General features: G+C 44.0%; 1 protein-coding gene across 1 annotated transcript; it reads left to right on the top strand.

The window, feature by feature from the left end:
• On the top strand, positions 7,860-13,480 carry LOC102182233 (acyl-coenzyme A thioesterase 4). Its single transcript, XM_018053993.1, has 3 exons — positions 7,860-8,433; positions 11,479-11,681; positions 12,644-13,480. Exons 1-3 carry the CDS (start codon positions 7,977-7,979, stop codon positions 13,232-13,234), a joined length of 1,251 nt encoding a protein of 416 aa, XP_017909482.1. The 5' UTR covers positions 7,860-7,976; the 3' UTR covers positions 13,235-13,480.

Raw genomic sequence — 15,338 nt, 5'->3', positions numbered from 1 at the left:
GAACTCCGGGAGTTGGTGATGGACAGGGAGGCCTGGCGTGCTGTGATTCATGGGGTCACAAAGAGTCGGACGTGACTGAGCGACTGAACTGAACTGAACTGGCCTTCCTGCCTGTTGCCCTCTCAGCAGGCGAAGGGGATGACAGAGGATGAGATGGTTGGATGGCATCACCAACTCAATGGACTTGAGTTTGGGCAAGCTGAGGGAATTGGTGATGGACATGGAGGCCTGGAGTGTTGCAGTCCATGGGGTCACAAAGAGTCAGACATGACTGAGTGACTGAACGGAACTGAAGAAATTACTTAGAGATTTCCTACAATGATGTATGTATTTAAACTACTCAGAAACTGACAGAAGTAAGATAAACTATAAGTGAAGATATAGAAGATATGAACAATATAAATAATTAATTTGATTAGATAGAGTCATAGAGAGAAAGAGAGTAGGAAGCTTTGTTTCCCATAGACAGATAGTACATCTGCTTTTCAGTTCAGTTCAGTCATTCAGTCATGTCCAACTCTTTGTGACCCCATGGGCTGTAGCACACTAGACCTCCCTGTCCATTGCCAACTCCCAAAGTTTACTCAAACTCATGTCCATTGAGTTGGTGATGCCATCCAACCATCTCATCCTCTGTTGTCCCCTTCTTCTCCTGCCCTCAATCTTTCCTAGCAAGAGGGTCTTTTCAAATGCTTGGTTATTCACATCAAATGGCCAAAGTATTAGAATTTCAGCTTCAACATCAGTCCTTCCAATGAACACCCAGGACTGATCTCCTTTAGGATGGACTGGTTGGATCTCCTTGCAGTCCAAGGGACTCTCAAGACTCTTCTCCAACACCACTGTTCAAAACCATCAATTCTTCGGTGCTCAGCTTTCTTTTTGGTCCAACTCTCACATCCATACATGACTACTGGAAAAACCATAGCCTTGACTAGATGGACCTTTGTTGTCAAAGTAATGTCTCAGCTTTTTAATATGCTGTCTAGGTTGGTCATAAGTTTCCTTCCAAGGAGTAAGCGTCTTTTAATTTCATGGCTACAGTCACCATCTGCAGTGATTTTGGAGCCCCACACCCCAGAAAATCTGCCACTGTTTCCATCTTCTTTTCAAATACTCTTAAATATTTATAAAAGTTGACAATGTTCAGAACATTAAGAAGTAATAAAGTACCAAGAGTAGTATTGACTGAAAAATCCAAACCTGAAAGTTGAGAGTTATGTTTTATTTGGTGAACAAAACAGGACTTAGGCCTGGGACACAGCCTCTCAACTCTGAGACTGTTCCAAAGTGGTAAGGGAGTAGCCAGGTTATATAGGGTTTCCATAGTCGCTCAGTTGGTAAAGAATCTCCCTGCAATGAAGGAGACGTGGGTTTAATTCCTGGGTTGGGAGAATCCCCTGGAGAAGGGAATGGCAACCCATTTCTAGTATTCTTGCCTGGAGAATTCCATGGACAGCAGAGCCTGGCGGGCTAGAGTCCATGGGGGTCACAAAGAGCTGGACATGACTGATCGACTAATGCCGGGAGCCAGCGTGAGGAACTCTGCCCACGGCAAAGGTCATGAGGAAGGAGGCTTCGGCGGCATACACAAAGGCGGGATTGAGCCTCAGGAAACCCCCTGTTCCCGAGCATCTACCCCCAAAACCAGAGTCTACCTACTTTACTGTTTCATGCTCTCACCTATACCTCTGTCTTTCCCGGGGGGCTGACCCCCATTACCTCTCTTGGAGAAGGAGTTAACTTACAGCTCCAAGCCGATAAAAATTCCAGGGCGTGACAAGAGTGTTTCAACTTACGAACTCCTCTGAAGGTTATCTAGCCTGCCTGTACAGGTTTGTCCAGCCACATGTGATTGTTTACAGCCTCCCAACCATGAGAGGCATGAGATGTTTTAGACTTACTAAAGGCAGATTCTTTTGGGAAGTTAGAAATTATTAGTACAGTGGGTTGCTGCTGCTACTGCTGCTGCTGCAGCTGCAAAGTTGCTTCAGTTGTGTCTGACTCTGTGCAACCCCATAGATGGCAGCCCACCAGGCTCCCCAGCCCTGGGATTCTCCAGGCAAGAACACTGGAGTGGGTTGCCATTTCCTTCTCCAATGCATGAAAGTGAAAAGTGAAGTTGCTCAGTCGTGTCTGATTCTTCACGACCCCATGGACTGCAGCCTACCAGGTTCCTCCGCCCATGGGATTTTCCAGGCAAGAATACTGGAGTGGGGTGCCATTGCTGTCTCCTTGGTTAGGAATTATATTTGTGAAGGGTTTTTCATTTGTTGTGCCAATAATTGCTGCTAATTCCCTGCCCTGGGTGTGACAAGGGTGTCTCAGGTCAAACCTCTCTGCTGACAGACTAGCTTGTGTGACAACCTCTCAACCATAAACAGCACAGAGAGTTTGGAGTATTTTGAAAGTCTTAATTAGCATAGGGCTTTTCTCATTGTTGAGTCAATGATTGCCACCAGGCCTCCATATCCTTAGGCACCTGGGAATATATTAATCAATGTATTTGGAATATAGAAAAGGAAATATAGTAGTTTTTGATGTTAGCAATACTAGACTTTTTGAGTTAATGAATTTTCTCTTTTGTTATATAAGTCACTGTGTCCTTGCTATGTAAAAATATAACTTTATCACTATCTTAAGACTAAATAGATCTTAAGGGGAACATTGGTGAAGGGTTTTCATTTGCGGGGCTGATGTTTGCTGCTAAATCTCCATATCCCCTGCCCTTATAATGAATATAACTAGCATATAGGAGAAATAAGTATTAACCTTTAGGATTAATCATGTTAACCTTAGGTTAAATAAATTCCTTTCTTAGTTGTAACCCACTACACCCTCACCCTATAGGAATGCAACTTTATCTGCTACCTTCAGAGGGTGGCACCTGGTTTAAGAAAAAACACCCTTGGAAAAAATAAGTTTTCTGGTTAACTGACCATTATCAGACAGAAAGGGTCGTAAAATGTCAGCAGGCCTCATGGCCAGAAGATGATGTAAAACCCCTAAGACCTTTCTTATACATTTATGTGAAGCATCTGATTTTGATAAAGGTCAGGACTGCTGATCCCTGCTTGACTCTGTACTCATCCCTATGTATAACAAAAGGTATGTAAGCAAACCTAAAAAATAAAGATATTGGATCAGTTTCCGGAAAGACTGGTTACCCCGTGTTGTTTCTTTCTTGCTCCCCGTTTTTCTGGTTGAATTCCCATCTGGAGTGTGGGTGCCCGCCACATCTACTTACTTGCCCTGGCTTTTAAGTTCCATGCGAGAAGGAGCCCAAGGAGGGGCAACTTCCGATATTCAAGTGGCACCAGTGGCCCAACGTAGATGGTGCAAATGCCTTGTCTTGGAATTTTATTGGTATCCCACATAAACCAAGTTATTCAGCCTCTTTTTCTCCACTAATATTTCCTACTACACTATCCATTTCCAATCTCTCTATATATCTGTAATTAAATAAGTTTTTTCCTAGGACGCCTACCCTGTCTCCCCTTCAAATTACCCTGGACCCACCAGGGTTGGACCCCAGCAGACTAACATTTTCACTTTCTTTCTTTCAGCTTATGTAGAGTTTTTGCAACAATGACCGGGCAGTTGGGAACATCAAAAGACTACTGTTAAAGAAAACTAGGTATCTCAAGTTAATAAATTAAGTACTCTTTTATGTTTAGGAAGATACATGAGTCTGGGCATATTGAAATAATTCCTTTGATATATACCTTAGCTACCTAGGGCCAGTATCCTGTTTTTTTCCCATTCTGATCCCCCCCCAGGATGCACCTCAGGGGAAGCCTGTCTGTCTCCATTCTGAGTTCCCTCAGTGTCACTGTTAGGGGTGGTGGTACTGGCCTGATGCCTGGAACATCCTTTGTTTACTGATATGGCAGGCAATATTTTTCATTCACAGTAGAAATGATGCAGACTATATTTTTTAAATACAGTTGGAGAAAAATAGAAATTAATAAGAGGTTTACCAGAGAGAGTAAAAGTGGAATTTAAACACATTGGAAAACATAGGGTTGATAATATCTCTATCTTTCAAAGTCATATATTTAGTTGAAATTTGATGGGGCAAGAAATAAACACATATATGTTATTTAAAATTACAAAACTAACCAACAGAATAACAAAAAAATAATACTACATCTCTCAAACACCTGGAGGAAGAAGAAAGAGTAAGTTGAATGTTCATGAGTCAGTAAATAACTACAAAATGCAAATATTATGAAATAGAGAAACATGCATAATATTTAATACAATGAAGGTAACCATAAAAACTAGTGAAAATAGAGATAAAAGAGGCTGCTTGAAGAACATGGGACTTTTTTATAGGGCAGTGGTGAAAAACAGGGCTGCTGATTTGTACTTTTTTCCACCCTTATACTAAGTACTGAGCAGAAATTACATGCTAAGTTGCTTCAGTCATGTCTGACTCTTTGTGACACTATGGACCATAACCTGCCTGGCTCCTCTGTTCATGGGATTCTCCAGGCATGAATACTTGGATGCGTTGCCATGCTCTCCTGTTGAGGATCTTGCTGACCCAGAGATCGAACCCGTGTCTTATGTCTCCTGCATTGGCAAGTAGCTTGTTAACCACTAGCACCACCAGGAAGGCCTATCTGGGGAAAAAGTTAAAATTTTCAATTTATACAAAAGTTGTTTCTAAACAACTTAGATTTAAAAGGAGTCCCAGAAATTAAAAACTAAGAGGTTATGATGAAATAATATGGAAAACACATTTGACCCTTGAGCAACACAGGTGTGAATTGCACAGGTCCACCTACAAGTGAACTTTTTTCTTTCTTTTTTTGCTTTTTTTGAACTTAAAAAATAAATATGTACTACAGTACTTCACCAGCTGCTGTTGCTTGAATCCATGGAAGCGAACACAGGTACAGAGGGATAACTATAGTTATACTTGGATTTTAACTGCATGCAGAGTCAGTGCCCCGGCCCCTGAAGTGTTCAAGGTCAATAGTTCTCCATATGGGGTCGCAAAGAGTTGGACACCACTGAGCAACTAACACTTTCTTTCACATAATACTAGGAATTATAAGTAAATAGAGATAATTTAAACTATATGAGAGGGTTTTCATAGGTGATATGCAGACACTACTCCATTTTATATAAGGGACTTAAGTATTTGTAGATTTTGGTATTGTCTGGGGTCCTAAAACAAATCGGATAGTGAGGTAAAACTGTATTCTAAGGTCTCTTTCATATTGAGAGAAAGGTAAAGAAACTGTCCACGCTGTTAACATTTCAAGAGTAACGATTCTTTTCAAAAATTTTACCTTTTCAAAAATTCAAGAGTAACTACTAAAATAAACAATACTTAATTCACAAATGAAGAGAACACAAGAAAAAAAGGAAAAACTTACTAAATCCAGAAGAAGGCAAGGGACTTCCCTGGTGGTCCAGTGGTTAAGAATTCACTTTCCAATGCAGGGGACACAGGTGTGATCCTTGGTGGGGATCTAAGCCTGTGCGCAACTACTCAAGCACGTGCATCTACAGCCCGGGTTCCACAATAAGAGAAGCCACCTCAAGGAGAAGCCTGCATACTGCAACGAGAGAGTAGCCCCTGCTTGCCGCAACTAGAGAAAGCCAGCAAGCAGCAGTAAAGACTCAGCACAGCCAAAAATAAAGAAATATATATTTTAAAAAGGAATAGCAGGTTCACACGCCCACTTACATACTTTCTTCAACATCTGGAAATAAAACCTAGTTGGAAGCACTCAGATTTGGGAGAAAGTGGCAGCTGGTGGGAGAGTAAACTATCATTTCACATTGTAAACTTTTCAACATTGCTTACCTCTGTTTTTCAAAGTACATATATTTTTCCTTCAAAATGAATTGATTTTTCCTTACAGAGCAATTTAGAAGCACTGTGCAAACCTATGACAATTATCTGGAGACCATGAGAAACAGTTGGAGAAGGAAATGGCAACCCACTCCAGTATTATTGCCTGGAATATTCGAAGGACAGAGGAGCCTGGCAGGCTACAGTTCATGGGGTCACAAAGAGTCCGACATGACTGAGTGACTGAGCGTGAGAAACAAAACACAGATGTGCTCAGTCCCTGGGTACTATGATGTTAAACATGACATTTTGCTTCCTGCTGCTGCTGCTGAGTCGCTTCAGTCGTGTCGGACTCTGTGCAACCCCATAGATGGCAGCCCACCAGGCTCCCCTGTCCCTGGGATTCTCCAGGCAAGAACACTGGAGTGGGTTGCCATTTCCTTCTCCAATGCATGAAAGTGAAAAGTGAAAGTGAAATCACTCAGTTGTGTCCGACTCTTAGCGACCCCATGGACTGTGGGCCCACCAGGCTCCTCCGTCGATGGGATTTTCCAGGCAAGAGTACTGGAGTGGGGTGCCATTGCCTTCTCTATTTTGCTTCCTAGTATTCTTCAAAGCCTTTCACATATACTGTCATCTTTGATCCCCATATAGGAGACTTTCATCATGTTAAACACAAGAACTCTTAAACCCCCAAAGATATAACCTTACTTGAGACTACAGAACTAGTCAGTGATGAAGTCAGGGCTAGAATTCTAATATATTTCACCCCAATGCTGCTGCTCACTGTTGAGTTTCACATTTGGAGTCTGTCAAGGCTCTGACAGAGGTTAATCCTCAGTAGCTTAACATTCTCTAAGCCTCAGGTTCCTCCTCTCGAATATGTGAAAAATACTCCCAGTGTTTTACGGACTTGTTAAATTGTGAATGCAAAACACACAATTTAACAAGATGGATAAATTTAACAAGAGTAGCCATTACTCTTTAGCAATGGAGTACCCTGGAGAAGGAAAGGGCAACCTTCTCTAAGATTCTTGCCTGGAGAATCCCAAGGACAGTCTGTACAGTCAGAAGGAATCAGACATGACTGAAGCAACTTAGCACACACACACAGCACACGGTCATAACTATGCTACATATAAATTGTAGTAAATAGAAAATACATCCTTGGACATTATATCCGTATTGCTTCCAGGGTCACCTTCAAAACGTTGACGTTTAGTGCCTACGAAGACTGAATGGTCTCATTCTCTATGATACAGCAATTTCAATCTTTGGTATTCACGTCACCAAAATGAAGCACTATATCTAAGAATCCCTAGTTGGGTATTATCAAATGCCTATAGTCAGTAAAATCTGACAAAAACTTTAATGATTACAAAATGCAATACTATTTGTCAGTGATCACGGAAAATCTACAACTGCTCCCAACAGTATTGATGAATCTCAAATACATAATATGAGAATAAAATCAGACACTAAAGAAGGCCGACTGAAGGATTCATCACCATAAAATAGAGTTGGGAAAAACCAATCCGTTTTATTGGACTCAGAGTACCTTGGGGATGGGAAAGCGACTGCAGTAGAAAGGAGGGTGGCTTCTGGAGTGCTGGTAGTGATGTTTCTGAATCCCTGTGCTTGGATACCCAACTAAGTACCTTCGGGTTTTGGAATTCATTGAACTGTACGCTTAAGATTTATGCACGTTTTCGGTATGTACGTTATAATTCATTAAAAGTTTTAAGTTGTCCTTTTCTATGGAGGGGCTACAAGTCTTGGAATTCTGTCTAAAGTCACTCAGCTCTGGTTTCACCATGAATCAATTACCCGCAACGATGCGGGAGGTTTGAGGCTGAAAAGAGGCGTCCGCAGGCGGGTTTGGCACCCCACGGACAGCAGGACATCCCTGAGCGTCCCGCCAGGAAAATGACTTTCAGTCAAGCAAAAAACGACTTTTAGTCAGGCAAGTTGCCGGCTACAGGAGGTACATGGACCGGAAGCGCCAGGTTGCCTCCGGAGGCGCCTCAGCCTTTGACCGCTCCCCGGCGCCAGGCGGCTCCTGACCTCGTCGGTCCACTGGGCGTGCACACCCGGCCTGGGGTAGGACACCGGAAGAGACCTGAGCTTTCACATTCAGAGTATAGCCTGCGACTGTGCGTCTGGGATGACAGTGACCGTGAGCCTGGAGCCGGTCGGCCGCTGCCGCTGGGACGAGCCCGTGCGCATCGCCGTGCGCGGCCTGGCGCCGGGGCAGCCGGTCACGCTGCGCGCGTCCCTGCGCGACGAGAAGGGCGCGCTCTTCAGGGCCCACGCGCGCTACTGCGCCGACGCCGCCGGCCTGCTGGACCTGGAGCGCGCGCCCGCGCTGGGCGGCAGCTTCGCGGGGCTCGAGCCCATGGGGCTCTTCTGGGCTCTGGAGCCCGAGAAGCCTTTTTGGCGATTTCTGAAGCGGGACGTACAGACGCCCTTAGCCGTGGAGCTGGAGGTGCTCGACGGTCACGAACCCGAGGCCCAGCGGCTTCTGGGCCGGGCGGTGCACGAGCGCGACTTCCTGGCCCCCGGGGTGCGGCGCGAGCCGGTGCGCGCGGGCCGGGTGCGCGGCACGCTCTTCCTGCCGCCAGGTGAGCTGGGGCCTGGCGAGCGTGTGCTCTAGGCCGTCTTGGTTTGTGGTACGGCTTCCCGGGAAGGGTGGCTTGGGATGAGGGTCAGAGAAGAGGATGTTAACTAAATCAGTGACCTCACATTCACAATGGAGGCTTTTGATTTGTTCTGCACTCTGCTATGCGGTTTGCTTGCATTATCTCATTTAACCTCTGTATCCCAAAGAGGTGAATACTGTTATTATGCAGATTAAAAAAAAAAGGCCTGGATGGGGTCTGTAGGTTCACTTTGCGATGAATAACTACAGATTTCTATGACCTTCAGCTCTGACACAGTATGATGGTCTTACACAATATGATGACAGCCGAGGAAGCTAGTGCCTCCTCTCTTCTCGAGTGTCCTGGTACACTGGGCCCCTTACCCACTGTTTCATGCTCCTCTCTACGACAGATCACTCTCCAGACTTCACGGCCTTCCTCACCTTAAGCCTAACTGGGTATCTCCTTTTCTTTCCTCTGGTCAAGTGACATTTGAAACATAAGTACACACACATACACACAGTCGTGTTGATGCAACACAATACAGAAGTTTTCTTGCAAGATTATTAACTTGGTTATTCTTGCCTGCAACTACAGATTCTTAGAACCTTAAAATAATATGGAGGGTAAACGCATCGATCAGTTCAGTTCAGTGCAGTCTCTCAGTCGTGTCCGACTCTTTGCAACCCCATGAATCGCAGCACACCAGGCCTCCCTGTCCATCACCAGCTCCCGGAGTTCACTCAGACTAACATCCATCGAGTCAGTGATGCCATTCAGCCATCTCATCCTCGGTCATCCCCTTCTCCTCCCGCCCCCAATCCCTCCCAGCATCAGAATCTTTTCCAATGAGTCAACTCCTCGCATGAGGTGGCCAAAGTACTGGAGTTTCAGCTTTAGCATCATTCCTTCCAAAGAAATCCCAGGGCTGATCTCCTTCAGAATGGACTTCTTGGACCTCCTTGCAGTCCAAGGGACTCTCAAGAGTCTTCTCCACCACCACAGTTCAAAAGCATCAATTCTTCGGCGCTCAGGCTTCTTCACAGTCCAACTCTCACATCCATACATGACCACAGGAAAAACCATAGTCTTGACGAGACGGACCTTAGTCAGCAAAGTAATGTCTCTGCTTTTGAATATACTATCTAGATTGGTCATAACTTTTCTTCCAAGGAGTAAGCGTCTTTTCATTTCACGGCTGCAGTCACCATCTGCAGTGATTTTGGAGTTACCTTATATATTTTACTTGGACTCCCTTCCCTAAAAGGAACTTGTATCCCTTTTCAATAATGACTCAGGGAACTATTATCTTTCCTTTGATTCACAGGAACTGACTAATAGTTTAGAAAGATCTCTAAAAGGAAAGCAGGCTCTTTTTAAAAAATTGAAGTGTAGTTGATTTACAAAGTATTCATTTCTGCTGTGCTGCAAAGTGATTCAATTATACATATATATGTTATTTTCCATTATAGTTTGTCACAGGGTATTGAATATAGTTCCCTGTGCTATATGGCAAGACCTTGTTTTTATACATTTATACATTTATACATTCTCTATATACTAGTTTGCATCTGCTAACCCCAAACTCCCACTCCATCCCTTTGCAACACACCCTCCCTCTTGGCAACCACAAGTCTGTTCTCTGCATCTGTGAGTATGTTTCTGTTTTGTTGATAAGTTCATTTATGTCATATTTTAGATTCTACATATAAGTGTATCATATGGTGCTTGTCTTTCTCTTCCTGACTTAGTTCACTGACTATGATAATCTCTGCGTCCATCCATGTTGCTGTAAATGTTGGTTCATTCTTTTTTAGGCTGAGTAGTATTCCATTGCATATATGTACCACATTTGTATCCATTCATCTGTCAGTGAACATTTAGCTTGTTTCCTTGTCTTGGTTGTTGTGAACAGTGCTGCTATAAACATAGGAATTCATATATCTTTTTGATTTATAGTTTTTTCCTCGTATATGCCCAGGAGTGGGATTGTTGGATCATATGGCAACTCTATTTTTAGTCTTTTGAGAACCTCCCTGCTATTTTCCATCAGAGAAGGCGATGGCACCCCACTCCAGTACTCTTGCCTGGCAAATCCCATGGACGGAGGAGCCTGGTAGGCTGCAGTCCATGGGTGTAAGGCTCGGAGAACCGCACTCTGAAAAGGACATTCAGGGACAGCCTCTAGTGGACTGACAAAGTTTATTATCTAATTGTGTAGTTTTATAATTTTCAGGGAATAGAGCATAAGACAGACTTGCACGTAGCCATTTCAGATAAACATGAAAGCATTTAAGCATAAAATACAGTTCCCACCGCCCAAGCCATAACATAGCTTTGGCGAAACTCTAAAGGGAGCTTTATCATGAAACAACAGTCCTTGCTCTCAGAAACAGGTGGTCAGAAGGAAGCCTTCGAACGCCTCAAGGCCGGGCGTATAACCCTTCGTTATCCGTTCCCAGCCTCAGGCACTTGGTGAAAGCTCATAACCCTTTGTTATGCTCGTTCCAGCTTCCAGCCTTCGTCATGAATGGAGCAAATACATTTTCAGTATTTGCTCAAAGCCTTCCAGCTCCTCCACACGTGGGGTTGCTAGGAGTCAGACACGACTGAGCGACTTCACTTTCACTTTTCACTTTCATGCATTGGAGAAGGAAATGGCAACCCACTCCAGTGTTCTTGCCTGGAGAATCCCAGGGACGGGGGAGCCTGGTGGGCTGCCGTCTCTGGGGTTGCAGAGTCGGACACGATTGAAGTGACGTAGCAGCAGCAGCAGCAGCATACTATTTTCCGTAGTGGCTACACCAACTTATATTCCCACCAACAGTGTAGGAGGGTTCCCTTTTGTCCGTACCGTCTCCGGCACTCATCTGTAGACTTTCTAATGATGGTCACTCTGACTCGTGTGAGGTGAGTATCTCATTGTAGTTTTGATGTGCATTTCTCTAATAGTTAGTGATGTTGAGCATGGAAAGCAAATTCATTAAATTATATAATATTTTCCCTTTGTAATATTACTGTCTCTAGGATCTGGACCTTTCCCAGGGATCATTGACATCTTCGGTATTGGAGGAGGCCTGTTGGAATATCGGGCCAGTCTTCTGGCTGGCCACGGCTTTGCCACTTTGGCTCTAGCTTATTATGACTTTGATGATCTTCCCAAGAAATTTGATGTGATACACCTGGAGTATTTTGAAGAAGCCCTGTGCTACATGCTTCAACACACCCAGGTTCTCCTGATGTCCTTCATCATTCTCTTCAGGACCAACCCCAGAGAGCTGTCCCTTTGCACTCACCTGCGGCAGGTGCACTGGTGCTGCTCTGTGCTTCTTTCACAGAGATTTCCTTCGGAGACTTCCTTGGTTTTAGTGCCTAAAGCACCTAAAGCACCATCCCCTTTCTTTGTCATTTGGGTTAATAATGCAGAATTCATTGTAAAAGTCATGTGAAATTTTATTTCAAGGAATTAGGTAGTGATATGAAAATTTCTTTTGAGAGAAAGTAGAGTTTCTAATGTTTTTGCTTTGAATGCTTTTTAATATTTTTCTGATAGGAGGGTATGTTCTCAGATGATTGAAACTTGTCCACCCATTTCAGAAGATAAGAACTCCTTAACTGGACTCTGCAGTCCTACTTTGTTTCTATTAAGTTAACCATTTTTTCAGTATATATTTAGAAGTGGTCTGATAATGATTCACTTCTTGTAACAGAATTTGGTTTCACAGGCTTAGATACCCAAGAACATAAGGCTCTGAACTTGCCAGGCTCCAAGACTCAGCATTCTCTAGTGTCTGACTCTCTGGAAGTTTGCAAACCATCCTGGTGGCTCAGTCAAGTAAACAATCTGTCTGCAATGCAGGTAGACCCAGGTTTGACCCCTGGGTGGGGGAGATTCCCTGGGGAAGGAAGTGGCCACCCTCTCCAGTATTCTTGCTTGGAGAATCCCATGGACAGAGGAGCCTGGCAGGCTGCAGTCCTTAGCAACTAAGCCATCATCCCAAATTTACCATTGAATTTGTTTGCCATGTGTCCAGCAAGATAGTCTTTATATGGGAAGAAACGCCTCTGTAAACTGAGGTTGAATGTCTTGTGGCCAGTTCACAAATTAAAGCTAGCAGCATCTCTAGTTGCATTTAGAAAAATGTTTTTCTCTTGGGTATGTTCTTGACTCTTGTCTCTTCTTTTCTTCCAGATAAAGGGCCCACGCATTGGGCTTCTGGGCATTTCTTTAGGGGCTGATATTTGTCTCTCCATGGCCTCATTTTTGAAGAACATCTCAGCCACAGTTTCCATCAATGGATCTGGGTTCAGTGGACACAGAGTCATATACTACAAGGACAGCAGCATTCCACCACTGGGCCATGACCTGAGGCGAGTGAAGGTGGCTTTCTCAGGCCTCCTAGACATTGTGGATGTAAGGAATGATATTATAGGGGGATGTGAGAACCCCTGCATGATTCCAATAGAGAAGGCCCAGGGGCCCATCCTCTTCATTGTTGGTCAGGATGACCATAACTGGAGGAGTGAGCTTTATGCCCAGATAGCCTCTGAACGGTTACAGGCCCATGGAAAGGAAAAACCCCGGATCATCTCTTATCCTGGGACTGGGCACTACATTGAGCCTCCTTATTTCCCCATGTGCCCAGCTTCTTTGCACAAATTATTGGACAAACCCGTAATGTGGGGTGGGGAGCCCAGGGCCCATTCTAAGGCCCAGGTAGATGCGTGGAAGCAAATTCTAACCTTCTTCACCAAACACCTTGGACCTTCCCCCAAATTGTAATGCACTGCTCTGTTACTGACAGGAGAGAGAGATTCAAGGTTGGATTTTAGTGTTTAATAATCTTATCTGAATCGTTTGTCCCCTGGACAACACTAAATTCATGTCATTGGTATTAATGACATATTTTAGGTAACTTTGTGGAGTTTTGTTTCATTATGAATTTTTCTAATGTAACACATGCCTATTGTTGAAGATTCAGTAGAGGTCTATAGTACAAAATAGTAAAAAGTATCTGTAATTTTAAGATTTGTGTTTTCATCTAGATTTTTTTTTACTTAACATTTTTAGTCACAGAACTACTGGTTACTTCTTCCATCACTGGGAGAGAATGGCCATTCAGTATTTGCCAGTGGTTCAATTACTGTTAACAGTAGAATTTTCATTGGCTAAAGTATACACAGTGGTGTTGATAGAAGGAAAGCCAGACTGACCTGACCCTTTTCTCATGGAGATTAAAGAGGAATTCCCCGGGAGGAGTTACGGTAAGAAGGGGAGCACCAGGGGCTTCGTTTGTGGTCAGTGGTTAAGAATCCACCTTTCAATGGAAGGAACACCATTTTGATCCCTTGTCCAGGAAGATCCCACATGCCTGGGGCAACTAAGTATATGTGCCACAACTACTGAAGCCTGCAAACCTAGAGCTCTTGATCCAGAACAGGAGCGGCTACTGCAATGAGAAGTCCACATATTGCAAAGAGAGAGTAGCCCTCGCTCACCCCAACTATAGAAAGCCCATACCCAGCAACAAAGACTCGGCACAACCAAAAAATAATAAAAATAAAACAAGAAGGGGAACATCTGACTCTGGAATAGTTTAGTCAAAACTGTTCCAAAGGTGAGTCATTCAGTTCAGTTGCTCAGTTGTGTCTGACTCTTTGCGACCCCATGGACTGCAGCACGCCAGGCTTCCCTGTCCATCACAAACTACTGAAGGATGCTCAAATTCATGTCCATCGAGTCGGTGATGCCATCCAACCATCTCATCCTCTGTCATCCCCTTCTCCTCCTGCCTTCAATCTTTCCTAGCATCAGGGTCTTTTCCAGTAAGTCGGCTCTTTGCATCAGGTGGACAGGGTATTGGAGCTTCAGCTTCAGCATCGATCCTTCCAAAGTCATCAGTCCAAAGGTGATGACTATGACCTATTTTCCTTCTTGCTTCCTGGTTCTAAGAACAAACTTTGGAAATTCATATTGTGATATTCCTAGAGGCATCATCACTTTCCCTGACAACAAAGCTACAAAGCATTATGTAGGTTTATTTGAAGAGATAATGGTTGAGAATTTTCAAAAATTGACAGACATCAACCACATAGTCCAGAAGCACTATGTCTTAGCTCAGGCTTCTCTAACAAAATACCATAGATGTAATGGCTTAAACAACAGACAATTTCTCACAGTTCTGGAGGCTGGGAAGTCCAGGATCAAGGTTCTGGCAGATTCAGTTCCTGGTGGGGGCCTCTTCTGGCCTAGAGACAGCTGCCTTCTCCCTGTGTCTTCAACTGGCGGGGAGAGAAAGAGGGGGAGCTCCAGTTTCACTTCCTCATTTCATAAGGACACTAATCCCATCATGGAGGCCTCACTCTCCTGACCTCATTTAAACCTAACAACTTCGCAAAGGCCCCACTTTCAAATACCATCACACTGGCGTTTTAGATTGCACCACTGAGTTTTGAGGGCACACATTCTGTTCACAACACCTATAAACCTCAAGCTAGTTAAATACAAAGAAAGCTGTATTTAAGACATTATAGAAAAATTGTGCAGGTTTTAAATAATTTGTTTGTTTATATATCATTATTCTTGGCTGTGCTGGGTCTCCGTGGCTGTGGCTTTTCTCTAGTTGCAGCGAACTGGGGTTTATATGCTCTAGTTGTGCTACATGTCTTCTCAATGTGGTGGCTTCTCTCATTGAAGAGCATGGGCTCATGGGCACACGGGCTTTAGTAGTTGCAGCATGTGGGCTCAGTAGTTGCTGCTCCCAGGCTCTAGAGCACAAGCTAAATAGCTGTGGAACACAGGCTTAGCCACTCTGAGGCATGTGTGATCTTCCCAGACCAAGGATCGAACCCATGTCTCCTGCATTGGCAATCGGTTTCTTTACCAC

The sequence above is a fragment of the Capra hircus genome, chromosome 10 (assembly GCF_001704415.2).
Source record: "Capra hircus breed San Clemente chromosome 10, ASM170441v1, whole genome shotgun sequence".
In the NCBI taxonomy this organism is placed as follows: Eukaryota; Metazoa; Chordata; class Mammalia; order Artiodactyla; family Bovidae; genus Capra; species Capra hircus.
This window is presented reverse-complemented; position numbering and strand designations above follow the sequence as displayed.

Excerpts from the sequence above, each read along its gene's own strand:
- LOC102182233 (XM_018053993.1), top strand. The coding sequence starts at position 7,977 with ATGACAGTGACCGTGAGCCTGGAGCCGGTCGGCCGCTGCCGCTGGGAC. Across the intron at positions 8,434-11,478 it reads CACGCTCTTCCTGCCGCCAG|GATCTGGACCTTTCCCAGGG; the intron begins GTGAGCTGGGGC and ends TACTGTCTCTAG. Across the intron at positions 11,682-12,643 it reads ACATGCTTCAACACACCCAG|ATAAAGGGCCCACGCATTGG; the intron begins GTTCTCCTGATG and ends CTTTTCTTCCAG.